Source organism: Ostrea edulis, chromosome 5, assembly GCF_947568905.1.
Source record: "Ostrea edulis chromosome 5, xbOstEdul1.1, whole genome shotgun sequence".
NCBI classification, from domain to species: Eukaryota; Metazoa; Mollusca; class Bivalvia; order Ostreida; family Ostreidae; genus Ostrea; species Ostrea edulis.
In genome coordinates this window covers 4,341,380-4,357,609 of record NC_079168.1, presented here as the reverse complement: position 1 = coordinate 4,357,609, position 16,230 = coordinate 4,341,380, and the positions used below count along the sequence as shown (strand labels likewise).

General features: G+C 35.7%; 1 protein-coding gene across 1 annotated transcript; it reads left to right on the top strand.

Moving 5' to 3' along the window:
* The first annotated feature begins 11,218 nt into the window (after nt 1-11,218).
* Nucleotides 11,219-12,292, top strand: LOC125651378 (putative uncharacterized protein DDB_G0279653). Its single transcript, XM_048879938.2, has one exon. The coding sequence runs from the start codon at nt 11,219-11,221 to the stop codon at nt 12,290-12,292; it is 1,074 nt and encodes a 357-aa protein (XP_048735895.2).
* The last annotated feature ends 3,938 nt before the right edge of the window (nt 12,293-16,230 follow it).

Genomic DNA, 16,230 nt, shown 5'->3' with positions numbered 1-16,230 from the left:
TAACATCTGAACTGCCCTTGCATGTAAAATTGTATAAAATCAATCTGATTGATTTGCACATCAGATTTAAGGTGGAAGCAAGAGAAAGGAAAGTGTCATAGTCTGAACAAAACCATCAACCGTATCACCCGTGTACATATTCGATATTGACGTATGTATTTCTTGATCGAATGTAGAAATTCTTATACACAAATCATGTGGAATGAAGATATGAATGATTACATGAAACTAAGACATGCCTATACAACAAATCATCCTATTGGAATAATCACTTTCCTTGGGACCTTTAATTAACCTCTTAAAGGTCATAGAAGACGGTTTTTAACAATAGTTTTTCTCTCCATAATTATCAACTTTGTTTCATAGACTCCTCATAAAAATGCTTTTTTAAGATTAATAACGATATTAACTTGAAGAAATTGAAGTGCAAAGGTAGTCGGAATAGAAAATCGTTACCCGATTATCGTTCCTGATTTCCTGAATTTGTGACGTTATAAGAGACCACACTCAGATTTGCGAATCAAAACAAAAGCATACCCATAGGCGATTTATTCGCAACTGGAAGAGTTTTTGAATGGGGAACCATAGTTTGTTATACAAGGATATCACTTTGAACTCATAATTAATACAAATGCCAGCCACATCGACGATTTTTCATCGGAGGTCAAACAAGAAGATCGATCAAAGTCCTATTTATTCCGAATCGGTTAAAATAATACTGACTGGTTAATGTAATGATAGGCTAAATGTATGATAATTCCAGAGTACATTCTCTGATGACAATAAGAGAAATATAGATAGTTACATGTATTACTTGCGCTATTTCTAACCCCATGCAGACACACAGCATCGTGGTTTTTTTTTCCAAGGGGGGGGGGGTCCAGTTGAAGGTTGACTAACAAAAAAGGTGGGCACCCCCTCACCCCTCTTTGGTTTCATGTACCCAAGTCCCACCCTGACTCGGATTTATTCTATAGCCAGATCAGAATTTCCTTTGCACACATCGTGAGCGCGGTATTTTGAATTTATTTTCATAGGATTTTTACAAACTCGTGTGCAACTATTTTAGTTTAACAGGTGAATATGATAATAAATATAAATGTCTACTTAACACAATAAAATTTGCGATATTAGGGCCTATATGAAGAATAATTTACTATCACTTTACTTAACATTAAACATTAGTTTTAAATTTTGTCCCCAATAAGGAAACCAACGTGCAAATTTGTGCTCCATTTGAAAAATGAAAAAAAAAATCATCCCCCAACTCTTACATGACCGTAAAAATTGGTTTATTTCACTTGATATAGAAACTAGTAATTTTAATATCGCTCCACCATTTGCTTTGAATATTCTTTTTCAAACAGAAAAGAGGGGGGGGGGGTGGTCTGATAATGCAGCTTTCAACATATAAAGTTAGAACTATTCATCTTCAAATTATTTACTTATATATTCAGAGAAAAAAATTCTGATTAGAAGAGCTTCATATGACTATTTCATAGTCAAATTTCATTTCTAAACAGATCAGATCATGTTTAGGGGCAATCACAGGGGCCTGTCACGAAATATTTGCATTCTTTTATATATGACCCTTCTCTATATCTTATTTTATATAGAGAGAAGGGTCATATATAAAAAGAATGCAAATATTTCGTGACAGGCCCCTGTGGGGCAATTGGGGTAAGTGGACACATTAAGGGGTTAATTAGATTATGTGGGCTTCTAATTCAGAATATTTTTCCATAGTTATAGGCCTTTCCAAAAACGTGAGTTATCTTTCCTTGATCTGGAACGTAGTGCGCTTGCGTAATTTCGTTTCAGACTTCCGGGTAGTATATTCAGAAAGCGTCATTATCAACACTTCGGACAACAGTGCAAAATGCCGCAGATATATTGCTGTATTTGCATCAACCACGCGAACAAATACGTTGACGGTAAAAAAAAAAAAATTAGTGTACAAGTATCCTTCAAACGATAAAGTAAGGAAAGTGTGGATAAAACGCTGTCATATGATTCGATCAGACCCTACCATCACCAACAGCCAAGTCTTGCCACAAAACTTTAATGCTTATAGGAAGGACAGAAAAGACAAAACAGGAGGTGGGGTCCTGATTGCAATACATGAAAGATACCTGAGCTCCGAAATACCAGAGCTGGATGTAAATGCGGAAATTGCCTGGGCCCAAATACAACACACAGGAAGTAGGGACATTCGCATTTGTGCATTTTACAATCCAAAGACCACATAATACATCACAGAGTTTCAAACATCAGTCCAAAGGGCTTGCACAAGCAACACGCAGATCCTGATTGGAGGAGATTTCAACCTACCCGGATGAGACTGGAAAAATAAGTCTCTCAGACCTGGAACTCACCATACGAAACACCACTACCACCTATCAGATATATTAGACGAAAATGGATTAACACAATTAGTAGAAATACCAACTAGAAACGATTCCATCTTAGACCTTTTTATTACAAACATTCCAACCAAGGTACTAAATGTAAACACCACCCCAGGAATACCAGACGATAATATTGTATAAATGGAACTGGACATTAATGTTGACCAACGAAAGCAAAAGCTACGCACAATCCCATTATATAAGAGAGCAAATTGGAATAGCATGAAAGAGGAAACTAACAAGCTTAGCAGCAAAATAGAGGAAGATGAGAAGAATGGAGCCACTGTTGAACAACTATGGACAACTCTAAAAACCACCTTGTTAGAGATTGTCAACAAACATGTCCCAACAAAGATATGTAAAACCAAAGACAAACTACCATGGATAACTAGAGACATCAAAACCCTAATACGGAGACGCGACAGAGCATTTAAACGAAAAAAGAAAACCAACAACAAAAATGACATCAAGAACTTCAAAGATCTAAAACATCAAGTGCAACGACTATCGCGCAGAGCATACTGGCAATATATCGAAGGTATCCTTTCGCCACCAGACGAGTGTGAGAACTTCGGGCCGGGAATCAGCAAACGATTTTGGCCATTTATCAAACATAAGAAAAATGACAAAAGTGGAGTAACACCTTTAAAAAGGAACGAAAAAATCGAAACAGACTCGAAAATCAAGGCCAACATCCTGAATAATCAATTCAAATCAGTATTTTCAAATTCAGATAAGATTTCCAAGGAAGAATTCAGAAAATTAAACCTCATGTCAAATACACCTGACACTTATCCAACTGCAACTGAAATCAACATCACTTCAGCAGGAATACTTAAACTTCTACAGAACCTCAATATTCACAAAGCCGGATGACCTGCTGATGTTAAACCTGTGATCTTAAAAGAACTTGCAACAGAGTTGTCACCAATACTCACAATTATCTTCAGGAAATCACTAAAAAGTGGAGATGTACCAACAGACTGGAGATATGCACGTATAACACCTGCATTCAAGAAAGGCCAACGTTACCTATCATCAAACTATAGACCAATATCATTAACATGTGTATGTTGTAAACTTATGGAGCACATTGTCACCAGTCACATAATGCGATATGCAGAGGAGCACAACATCCTATACCCATTACAACATGGCTTCAGAAGCGAACGATCATGCGAAACACAGCTCCTAGAATGCATCGATGACATCACCAAAAACCTGGACAACGGAAAACAAACGGACCTTTTGATTCTTGACTTCTCCAAAGCTTTCGATAAAGTTTCCCAAAGGCTTTTGCTCCACAAACTTCATCATTATGGCATCAGAGGCAACACTGCACTGGATAGAGGGATTTCTCAACAACAGAAAGCAGGTAGTCGTGGTGGATGAGAAACTATCAGATGAGGCCGAAGTTTTATCTGGCGTCCCACAAGGCTCAGTACTTGGACCTAGCCTTTTTCCTTTTCTACATAAACGACATAGCATCAACCCTCAACTCTACTGTACCACTTTTCGCTGATGATACCATTGCCTATCTAACTATAAATTCGGAAAACGACTGCAAACTTCTTCAAAATGATATTGATAAATTAGCATTGTGGGAACAAAATTGGAAAATGGAATTTCATCCAGATAAATGCACAGTACTTACAATTTCGAAAAAGAAACAACCTACATCCTACAAATACCGCTTACATAACCATGTTCTCGCACACGAAACATCGACTAAGTATCTAGGCTGTACGCTAACTGCAGATCTTAACTGGGGAACCCACATCAACATCTGTAATACAGCCTACAGAACACTAGGATTCCTCAGACGAAACATACATATCTCATCAAGGAGTATCAAAGAGAAAGCATATAAATCACTCGTCAGACCTCAACTGGAGTACTCAGCTACTGTGTGCGACCCATACCAACATGGACACATAGACCAGCTAGAAAAAGTACAAAGAAGAGCTGACAGATATGTGACAGGCAGACACAGAAATAGATCCAGCGTAGGCCACATGATAGAACAATTGCAGTGGCCAAGTCTACAACAACGCAGAAAGGAATTACGAATGGCTATGATGTACAAGATCATCAACAATAAAGTATCTATAGACTTCAGCAAGCCTACCAGAACACCACGGCATTCACAACACCATACACTCGCATTACCATCAGCGAGGAAGGACTGCAGGAAATGGTCATTCTTCATCAACACGGTACGGGACTGGAACAACCCGCCTCCGGATATCACCTCAGCAGCATCACTTGAGATGTTCAACTCTCAAGTGAACAATCTTTTCCACCACTAAATCGACTGTTTTTACCCTGTTTTTAACCACATGCGTACATTCACAAACTGGCAGAATATTCAATGAGTTGAAGGAGGCCAGCAATTGGAAGAAGAAGAAGAAGACTTCAACTTTAAGAATTACGATCAGACGAGGTTGTGTTCGGAACAGTTTGTAGGCAAATGTGGACCAACTAAGGAACATCCAATACCAACTTTGTTCCCAACACGGATATTTAAGTTATCAGTAAGTATACAGACTCGGGGTTTGACATTTACTTTTTTGAGCACTAGCTAGACCAGTCGGGCTACTTCAAATGATTTTTACTAGACCTGACTTTATATCCACTAGCCCTGACCAACTTTCCAGAAAAAACCTGATCGTTACTCCATATTTAGATACTTCATTTAAATGACAAACGTTAAGTTTGAACCAAAACGTATTTATAATTGTCTCAAAAATATCTTAGGTCTCGTCATTCTATTTGATTTTCAAACACATTTTCTGTTTCTTTAAATTCTACCCGGCACGGATATTCTTTAGTCTATGTAGTATAAAATGACCTCAACCGGTTTTCTGTTTAATTTATATTTCATAAGCCCTGCTTTGTTTCTTCCTAACCTTTTCTTTTTTCTCTTGGGACATCTTTCCTTGAGGACGAGAAGTCGTATTCAAATATAGAGACATTCCCGCACACATGTCAACACCGATAAATAGCTGTTTACGACGTAATTTATTAACTTGATAAACACTTTATTATAGTCAATTCAAATAAACTGTTTAACATTAACATCGAGTAGATGTCGTAAAACATCACTTCCGACTGCGACTTATTTGTTAGAACTAAAAATAGAGATTATTCCATCACACGGTTCAAGATTGCTTGTAAACTCTTTACAGTTATTTTCTTTTAGTGAAGAATAAAATATCTTACGGTTTAAAGTAAAGTTTCTTGTAAACTTGTTTTTTGAACACGACCAGTCGGACTAGTAAATCGACATTTTACCCGATCGGACCTATCATTTAGTAGACTCGGTCGGTCGGACATAATCTCGGTTGAGATTCGACTCGGCTGAATATTTTGACTGACGCCTTCACCGAATCTCGGAGCAGTCCTTCATAATTCATGTCTGGAAATTTACTTTCAGCTTCAGCCAGTTCTAGCAATTGTAGCGGTCAGTATAAGAGGGAACTTAATATACTGCCTCGCTAGAAAGCTAGCTTTTCTAGTGATGTAGTAGAGTGTCTCTCTTGATCACGCAAGTTAAGCAACTGCGAGCGTGTTCAGCACTTGGCTGGGTGACCGCTACACGTTACAAATTGGTGGCAGTGTAGTGACTCTGGTGTTTGCGGGAGGCCTGCTTCAGGTAGAGTCTCTTCGGAGCTCTGGGTACGGACGTGGATTCGTCCGGGCACGACGGTGGTTGTCGTCGGGAACGGCAAATGCCGTTACTGAGCAGGTGCCAAGCACTCAGAGAGGACTTGCGCTAAGCTTCGGGACGAAACTTCCCCGAATGGGGGGGGGGGGGGTGTAGCAGTCAGCATAAGAGGGAACTTATACTGCCTCGCTAGAGTGATAGCTTTTCTAGTGATGTGGTAGAGTGTCTCTCTTGATCATGCAAGTTAAGTAACTACGAGCGTGTTCAGCACTTGGCTGGGTGACCGCTACACGTTACACAATTAATGTGCACTTAGGTGATAGAATAGTATTTATTACCAAATCAGGGCCCAAATGTGCATAAACATGTAACATATATATAATAATTGTTTATATAAGTAAAGACAATACACAGTGAAGAGTAATTCTTGAAGTAATATACTCATTAGTGGTATTTCAAGTTTCATATGTAAGCATTAGTACCCAGTTGATACATAAATGTGTTATCCCTAATGCAATATATAATATGCCTGATACATCAACAAAAGACAGCAAGAGTCGGTGCTAAAGGATATAAAACAGAAATCCACTCCAGCCTCGTGTAGAATAAGCAGATACATCATATATAGATTAAATATTAAATCGCATGTGTGGAATATACTAAACTGCAATGGACAGCAAGGATAGCATAATATTCTTAATTGTGTTAATTAGTCCACAACAGCATGCACATTCCAACAGCTTATTAACATAATAAGGAAACAAACTCACAGTAAATGAGTCAATATATATATATATATATATATATATATTTATATATATATATATATATATATATATATATATATATATATATATATATATCCATACATGACAATGAAATTGTTTAACTAATGGTGCATATTGTTAATATTGTAGCAATGTACATCTGAACATAATCATACAAAATACACCTGATATATCAACAAGAGGCAGCAAGAGTTGGTGCTAAAGGATATATCAAACAGAAATCCACTTCTGCCTAATGTAGAATAAACAGATACATAATGTATAGAGATAAATATAAAGTTTATATGTTGAACTGTATGTGTAAATTACACTAATCTGCAATGAACAGCAAGAGACAGTGCTAAAGGATAGTATATTATTAGTTATATGTTAATTTATCGACCTATTAATGCACAGTGAGTAACAACATCATGCAGTCCAACAACATAACATACTATGATGGTGGTTTACTTTTAAAAAAAAGTCAATATCCTTAAGTGACTATGAAATTCTTTAACTATACATCTGATTTATGAATTCAAATAATTTGCATAACATATCAATATCCTCACAGTTCATCAACCATAGAAATTGGTCATAGACATATTGTTAAAAAGATGACATTTCAGTGATATTGTGGACAGAAGATTAATCCTTGATAGATTATGGCATGGACAACATAATAGAAAATGCATTTGGTCTTCTACCTCTTTTAATTCACAATTGTGACACAGTCTCTCCTCTCTTGGTATTCCATAATGTCTACCTCTCTCAATCATCAGATTGTGTGAAGTAATTCGAAATTTTGTCAAGAACTGTCTTTTCTCAAATTTTCTTAAGATTATTAAGTATAAGGTTCTAGCCCACAATTTTGTTTCAGTAAGTGTCCAACCTCCCAGAGGTATTTGATTGTTCCCTTCTTTGATACGACTTTTCATGAAAATATGAATTAAGAATGTGTTTACAGTGATATTTAAAGGATGATGTAGTTGATTTCAGATAGAATTTTAACTGAAGAAGTATAGTTGTTTGAACATATCAATGGAACCTAACCATGATGATTTATTTTTGTTGAAGTTGGATATTGAGGCAGAGTTTGCAGCTTTTAATAGAGGAAGTGTGTCATCTAGGTTCTCTAAACTATGCCAGTAGTTCAAAATATGTTGCAAACGTTAAACAATATTCAATCAATCAATCATAGGGTGTCTGTCTAATTCAGAAAGCACAGCAAATTTTGTTATTCACACCTAATAAAAATCTACAAAATTTGTTATGTAGTTTCTCACAAAGTTATTTTGAATATAATTCGTTTCTAAATGCTTCAAAAGAAAAATGTATTGTGCTTTCATTGATTTTGAGAGAGCCTTTGACTCTGTATAGCGCATTGGTCTCTGGAACAAAATTCTTTTGAATAAAATTGATGGTAAATGCTTTAAAGTTATAATGAATATGTATGATAGTATCAAATCAAGGGTATGTACAAATGGAGTATTCAGTGACTCTTTTCCATGCTGTAGTGGTGTAAGACAAGGTGAAAACATTGAATACCTTCAATGCGTATAATGATGTAGTGTAACTGATTTTCATTTTTTGTATATAATAACTATAATGAAAAAATGCTGATCAATTGAGAATTTTCTCTTAGTTAGAAAACATCTATTTTCGGGGGGAAAATCATCCCCCCCCCCCCCATGAACTCTATTTTTAAAGCTGATGGATAAAAGAAATCGGAAATTTTTTTACCCTATTTTGAAAATTAACAGGAGCAAATCCAATATCAGATGAACTTGTCTTTCAGTATTCAGTGGGAGATGAGTTGTAAGAGTCGTAATTGTCAAGAAAATTAGTTAAATGAAAATCGTAGTAAATTCGGCAGAGAGCCATCTTGAATTGGACGCTGACTAAAGGAAGCTGACTACGTCACCTCGTCAAAATCAGGAGCATACATACCTATAGGTCACGAAAAATGACAAAACGTTTCACTAAACAGTAAATATTTTCTGAAAACACGTAAAGATACTGAATCTCACGGCAAAAAGCGCGGGCAGAGATAGTATACAAACAGTATCTACCGGTCGGTGATAATAAATCACCACACAATAGAATCATTACAGACGTCATTTCTAATCAGTTATGACTACAGTCAACGAGGACATTAAGGTCAGCAAAGTGGGAGGAACTTCACGGGAAAACAAAACGAAAATGAACGATTTGGAAAGGGTTTATTTTATTTTGTGTGTATGTATGTGTATCATGCGTCCTTTAAAGTCCACTAATTGTCACGGTGGGTGTTGGCACGATAAAGAACCCGTACTGCTACGGCCCTGAGCTTCATGCATCCACGTGTAGGTTAACAATTTGTGGCAATGTGGCGTCTCTAAATGGGTGACATACAAACAAAACATTATGATGTTTCCCAGATTGTTTTTTATTTCTTTTTAATTTTTCACAGTGGAATTTTGAACTTATACTAGTAATTGAAGCTGCCCTTTCTTCCTCAGTCCCGAGGACTGTAATGGTGTAATACCTTTTTAATCGTGAAAATGATTTTAAATGATATTCAACAACGTATCAATCCTGAACCGGTTTATTTATCCATTTAATTAAGTTATAATCGGTTTAAGGATTGTTTTTAAAAAAAAAAAACAAAAAAAAAAACCTTAAAGAATACTAATAATAGGGGGGAGGGGGGATGCACAGAATAGATACTAAACGTCCCATGTGTGTGTTCTAAATTTTGCTTCCACCAGGGAGAAAATGTTAGATATATATGAATAAAAATAAAATAGTAAATAAGATAGGTAATAACAATAACGAGAAATCGCATGCACAAAAATTTGTTAGACAATAGAGGAACGGTAACGTCCTCCATTGGAAACGGAAGACCTTAATGAAAATAAAACCACAAGTGTTGCTGCCCAGAGTTTAACTTATGTTATAAAATGTTAGTGATAATTACATGTAGCTTGGTTACATGGAAAATGTGATCCGACTTTGACAACAGATTTGACACTTTGATATTGTCTACAAAACGTTATACATGTAATAATATTGACTCATCTGTAACATAACCAGTCTTGGATTTCTCGGGAAAATAATTTCCAAATTATAAGTTTTCTGTTATTTAAGCATTCAAAATGTGATTATATTCTCATACTTCAGTCTTATGTTTAACAATTCAGAAATGGACGAAGCTGCTGCCAGTATTCTAAAGATTATAGTAATTGTACTTTTAGTTTCACTTTCCCTCCTTTGTACTTATATATATAGAAGGTAGGTTGTTTTTGTGGTTTTGTAAAAATAAAACAAAATTTAAAAAAAAACTAAAAAAAACAAACATACAAAATCCAAGCTAATGATATAACGAATATCGAAAACGATAATAAAAAATTAATGAAATAAACTAAATTCGTTTTTTAAATGAATTAATTCCGTTTACTTACTCTCTAATTTTTAAAATTTTAATAAGCTTGTAGTATACACACACACACACACACACACACACACACACACACACACACACACACACACATATATATATATATATATATATATATATATATATATATAATTCAATAAAAAAAAAATCAGGAAAATATACAGTTCCAAAATATATTTAAATCACTAGCGCTTTCTGGATTTTAACATCCATCCTCAGGTGAATACAAATTTTAAATAATGAATACAAAGTTGTTTATCTTAGAGACGTCTATTGTGACGTCATGACGTCATGATAGTCTTTGCGAGGAGGGAATACATACATGACGTCATAATACAAAAAATTCGGGAAAGGTGACTTGGACAAAATAAGCATGAACATTAACATGGTAAAAGTTGATAAATTAAGAGGTTTAACAATCAGAATTGATTAAAGTTTGTTTAGTTTAGGAGAAAACAGTTTAATGAAATAATTTTCTTTAGCAAGTCTCATGGATGTTGATTCTGTTTTAAGTTTATAAAATGGAAATACGCTGTAGTTGCCTCTAGCACAGTTGTCAAAGTGTTCGCTGCATGGGGTATTTCTTGTACTGGAATCGTTAATTTGTTGGCGATGGACACGCATCCTCGCTGTTAGTTGTGTTCCGGTTTGTCCAATATATTCCTCGCCACACCCGTTGCAAATAATGCAGTATAGTAAGTTTTTCGACTTGCATGACATGTTATCATTTACAGTAAAATATTTGTATTCAAAACTTTGTATTCATTATTTAAAATTTGTATTCACCTGAGGATGGATGTTAAAATCCAGAAAGCGCTAGTGATTTAAATATATTTTGGAACTGTATATTTTCCTGATTTTTTTATTGAATTATTTTGACTGTGTGATATCAACTCTTTCTATTTGGATTATTTCACGGATTCACACATAGAGGAAAATGGCAGTACCAAATACGAGGAATAGAACTGTAAGTAACAGTATAGAAGACTTACTAAAAGAGATTTCGGAAAAACTATCACTTTTAATTGAAAAGATTGATAGCAACCATGAACCAGTAAAACTAATTCTTGACACTGTCAACCAACATTTCGAAAACATGAAAGACAATCGTCCAGATGATAATGTCGGCATGGAATCCGCTGCAAATAACATGCAACTGGAGAAGGAAATCAGCGTAAAGAAAAATATCATTATTCGGACATGGAAAAGAAATCTCAACGAACGAAAACAGGCATTTTGGAATGCATTTAAAACGGAAAATACAGTCGACATCTATAAGAATTGGAGACGACTGGACCTACCTATAATGCCTAGAAAATTTCGCATAAAGGAAATTGCAGGGGAGGATGAAACTGAAAGGGCAATCAGAGAAAATTTAGCTGCACAAAAATTTGATGCAGAAATCGCACTCTTGGAGACCAGATCAACCAGATATACTACGCGATTTCAAAATATTGATATTGAAATGGAGCATGAAATCAAGAAAATCTCGACCGGAGAAATCCAAACCCACTTATTGGAGAAGTGGAAAAAAGACACAGATGACGAGGAGGAAAAGTCAAAATATATCTGGGCTAAGAAGAAGCTTTTCTATGACAATTATGAGGAAAATTATGGGACCATCAACTTGGACAGAAATCAAACACCTAAAGGAAACAAATCATTCAAACCAAACAACAGAAATCAACGAAGAAACAACAATACATATGCCGAGGTTACAAGAACGAAATATACTCAGCACATGGATCAAGGAAACAACCAAAGGTTGAGATCATCTGTAAATGTCCAAAGACAACATAGGAATCTAAACCAAAGGTACCGGGACCAAAGACCTGTAGAAATAGGATATTGTGAGGAATCTCCAGGTGACAATCACATGAACTACAAACGAAAATATAACAGCAATGATAACATCAACAACAACAGCCGCAACAACACCAACAACAGCCATGGTAAGCCTTTTTTGTGGAGGGGCAAAATTCAGAAATACCGCTGGAAATGTTGGGCATAACTAAACATACTAAAGTTGACCCCAAAATAATCAATATCTCTAAAAGAACTTTTTCCAAGGAGGAAATAGAAATACTAGAAAAGGGCTTTAAATTTACTCCAACACCGAAACCCGACAATCTTACTTTGGAAAAAGACATAGACGAATTTTGTCGGAAATTACGTTTGAGGGAATTTTTTGGACGAACGGAAATTTCTGATGATTGTATTATCCGAAATAAAAAGGGAACAACAATACAAAGGGGACGAAATAAGGCCTTAGATGACTATATAGATGTCCTTAAATCTACCAAATCATCACTGTGTAGCAAAAATACTGTTAAAAACAATTTGAATTTGATACAGAGAAAAGCCCTTCAAAAACTACAGAATGACTCTGAAATTATCCTCAAAGAGGCAGACAAAGGAGGAGCAATAGTCTGTATGGATAAAGCATTTTACAAATCCCTCGTGCTTCAACATATAGAGGATAAGAACTTTTATGTAAAACTACCAGAAAATCCCGATAAAAATATTTTGAGGAATTTAAAACAGATGTGCCGAAAACACAGACACTTGTTAAAAGAAAAAGAATTTGACTATTTAACAAACTTTGAAATGAAAACTAGTAATTTCTATGGGCTACCGAAAATACACAAAAGCAACCACATCAAGACCGCTATTGAAGAACAAAATCAAACATACATAACTACTAGTGAACCTATGGATCTAAAACTACGACCAATTGTGGCTGGACCTGCATGTCCAACACACAGACTCAGTAATTTTATAGATATTTTGTTAAAGGATCTATGCCAAAAAGTTCCTAGCTACATTCGGGATAGTATGGATTTTCTTAACAAACTCCCAGAAATTGTAGACCAGAATACCTTACTTGTAACGTTTGATGTAACGAGTTTATATACAAATATCCCACATGACTTTGGAATAGAGGCTATAACTTTTTGGATAGAAAAACACCCGGAACTTATCCCAAGAAATTTCTCAATGGAATTTATTATAGATTCCATAAAATTCATTTTGGAAAACAACACATTTCATTTTGATGGCGAATTCTACAAACAAATCAAAGGAACAGCTATGGGAACTAAAATGGCCCCTGCATACAGCATTTTAGTAATGGGATATTTCGAAGAAATGTTATATCGAAAAGTCGATGAGGAAATGAGTCAAGAGCTTGGACAAAATCTGAGAAATTCATGGAAAAGATATCTAGATGACTGTTTTATATTTTGGGAAAAATCCAAAGAAGACCTGATCAAGTTTCACAGTTTGTTGAATACGCTCAATCCAAATATCCAGTTTACCATGGAATACAGTGATACTTCGATTCCCTTTTTGGACATCAAGGTGATAAAACATGAAACCAACATCCTAACTGATATATTTTACAAAAAGACGGACACACACCAATATTTGAATTTCAAATCATGTCATCCTACACACACTAAAAGGAATATCCCGTACAATTTGGCCAGAAGGATTTGCACTATTGTTAAAGATGAAAATACTAAAGACCAAAGACTGGCAGAATTGAAAATATTTCTTACTGCGCAGAATTATCCGGAAACACTCATTCTTTCAGCCATAAATGAAGCAAAGAAAATTCCACAGCATACACTTAGAACAACAAGAGAAAAAGAACACGATCCTTTCCTAATACCATTTATAACAACTTACAACCCAAAACATATAAATATCTTTCAGGAAGCTAAGAAGAATTTTACAGTTATCGAGCGTGATTCAGAACTTCAAAAAATTATTCCCAAATCCGACCTACTTCACAGCCAAAGACAACCATCCAACTTGAAAAAATTATTAACAAAAGCCAAATTCAATTCAACGCCTGAAAAATACGCAGTTTCTACATGTGGTGATTCAAGGTGTGGTACATGTCCCTTCCTAAAAACAGGACCTTCTATTACTTTTAAATGCGGAAAATATTTTACTGTAAATGATAACATGTCATGCAAGTCGAAAAACTTACTATACTGCATTATTTGCAACGGGTGTGGCGAGGAATATATTGGACAAACCGGAACACAACTAACAGCGAGGATGCGTGTCCATCGCCAACAAATTAACGATTCCAGTACAAGAAATACCCCATGCAGCGAACACTTTGACAACTGTGCTAGAGGCAACTACAGCGTATTTCCATTTTATAAACTTAAAACAGAATCAACATCCATGAGACTTGCTAAAGAAAATTATTTCATTAAACTGTTTTCTCCTAAACTAAACAAACTTTAATCAATTCTGATTGTTAAACCTCTTAATTTATCAACTTTTATCATGTTAATGTTCATGCTTATTTTGTCCAAGTCACCTTTCCCGAATTTTTTGTATTATGACGTCATGTATGTATTCCCTCCTCGCAAAGACTATCATGACGTCATGACGTCACAATAGACGTCTCTAAGATAAACAACTTTGTATTCATTATTTAAAATTTGTATTCACCTGAGGATGGATGTTAAAATCCAGAAAGCGCTAGTGATTTAAATATATTTTGGAACTGTATATTTTCCTGATTTTTTTATTGAATTATTTTGACTGTGTGATATCAACTCTTTCTATTTGGATTATATATATATATATATATATATATATATATATATATATATATATATATATAATTTATGTAATTGTGCAACATGCATGTAATTCATCAATAGATTTCACAAAACAATTCCGGGGGGGGGGGGTAAGAATAACTTACTCAATTCAAAGAAAACAACCATTGCGTTCCTTTCTGTTTTGCTTTCGTAATCATCAGAATAGCACAGCCAATAAAAAGTTAATTTATTTATATACCTTTGACAGCCGTTGGCGCTTGCTATATAATTAGCCAACTCTATAGGTACATGTACATGTGTGTAGCCTTATCTACAGGAACACAGAAGACTGAACATGGGTAATGTACAATCAAAGGAGGTTGGCGCACATGGTATGCAATTTCGCCTATATAAATACCCTTTTCTTGAATATCATTTTTTACAAATATTCTGCTATACAACGTCAGTTTATACTTGTTTTTATCCAAATTACTCAAGATATCTATATGTTGATTGTATCGTTATTTGATTAGCATAAACATCACCATGATTATAAAGAGTATATAGTAAATGTAACGTAATGGGCATAACAAAAGGTCACCCTAAACCAGAAATAAAACACTGAAATTGTTTTATATAGACGGTCAACTCTATCAGGACAGGGATATCGAACCAATGGATGATGCACGCAGTTCCGAACAAGGCACGATGCATAGTGAAGTGCCTAGATCCGCGCCACGTAATGGCGGTAATGGGCAAGCAAATGCGAGTATGCCCACAAGTGGTGTTCATCCAGTTAGAACATACAGTGAAGCGACGATACCCGCGCCAAATAATGACATTGTTGATCCGCATAGATTGGCACACGGTGCTAACCAAGGTGTTTCCGCTCGTACTTCACATAGTCACACCCCTACTAATCGTGAGGGTCCGTCCGAAGCATAGGGGCATGCGGTAAGTGGCATTTCCATTATCTAATGGAACATTTGCAGGTCATTAAGTGACAAATTGATTGATTGATTGATTGGTTTAATATTGTTTAACGTCCCTCTGGAGAATATTTCACTCATATGGAGAAGTCACTACTGCCGGTGAAGGGCTGCAAAATTTAGGCCTATGCTCGGCGCTTATGGCCTTTGAACAGGGAGGGATCTTTGTCGTGCCACACCTGCTGTGACACGGGACCTCGGTTTTTGCGGTCTCATCCAAAGGACCGCCCCATTTAGTCGCCTCTTACGACAAGCAAGGGGTACTGAGAACCTATTTTAACCCGGATCCCTACGGGACGTACAGGAGGAGAAGCATTTTCAAGATTTGGTCTGCCACAGTAAAAATCATAGCAAAATTTGGCGGTTTTCTTCTACCATGTCATGCAATTAAT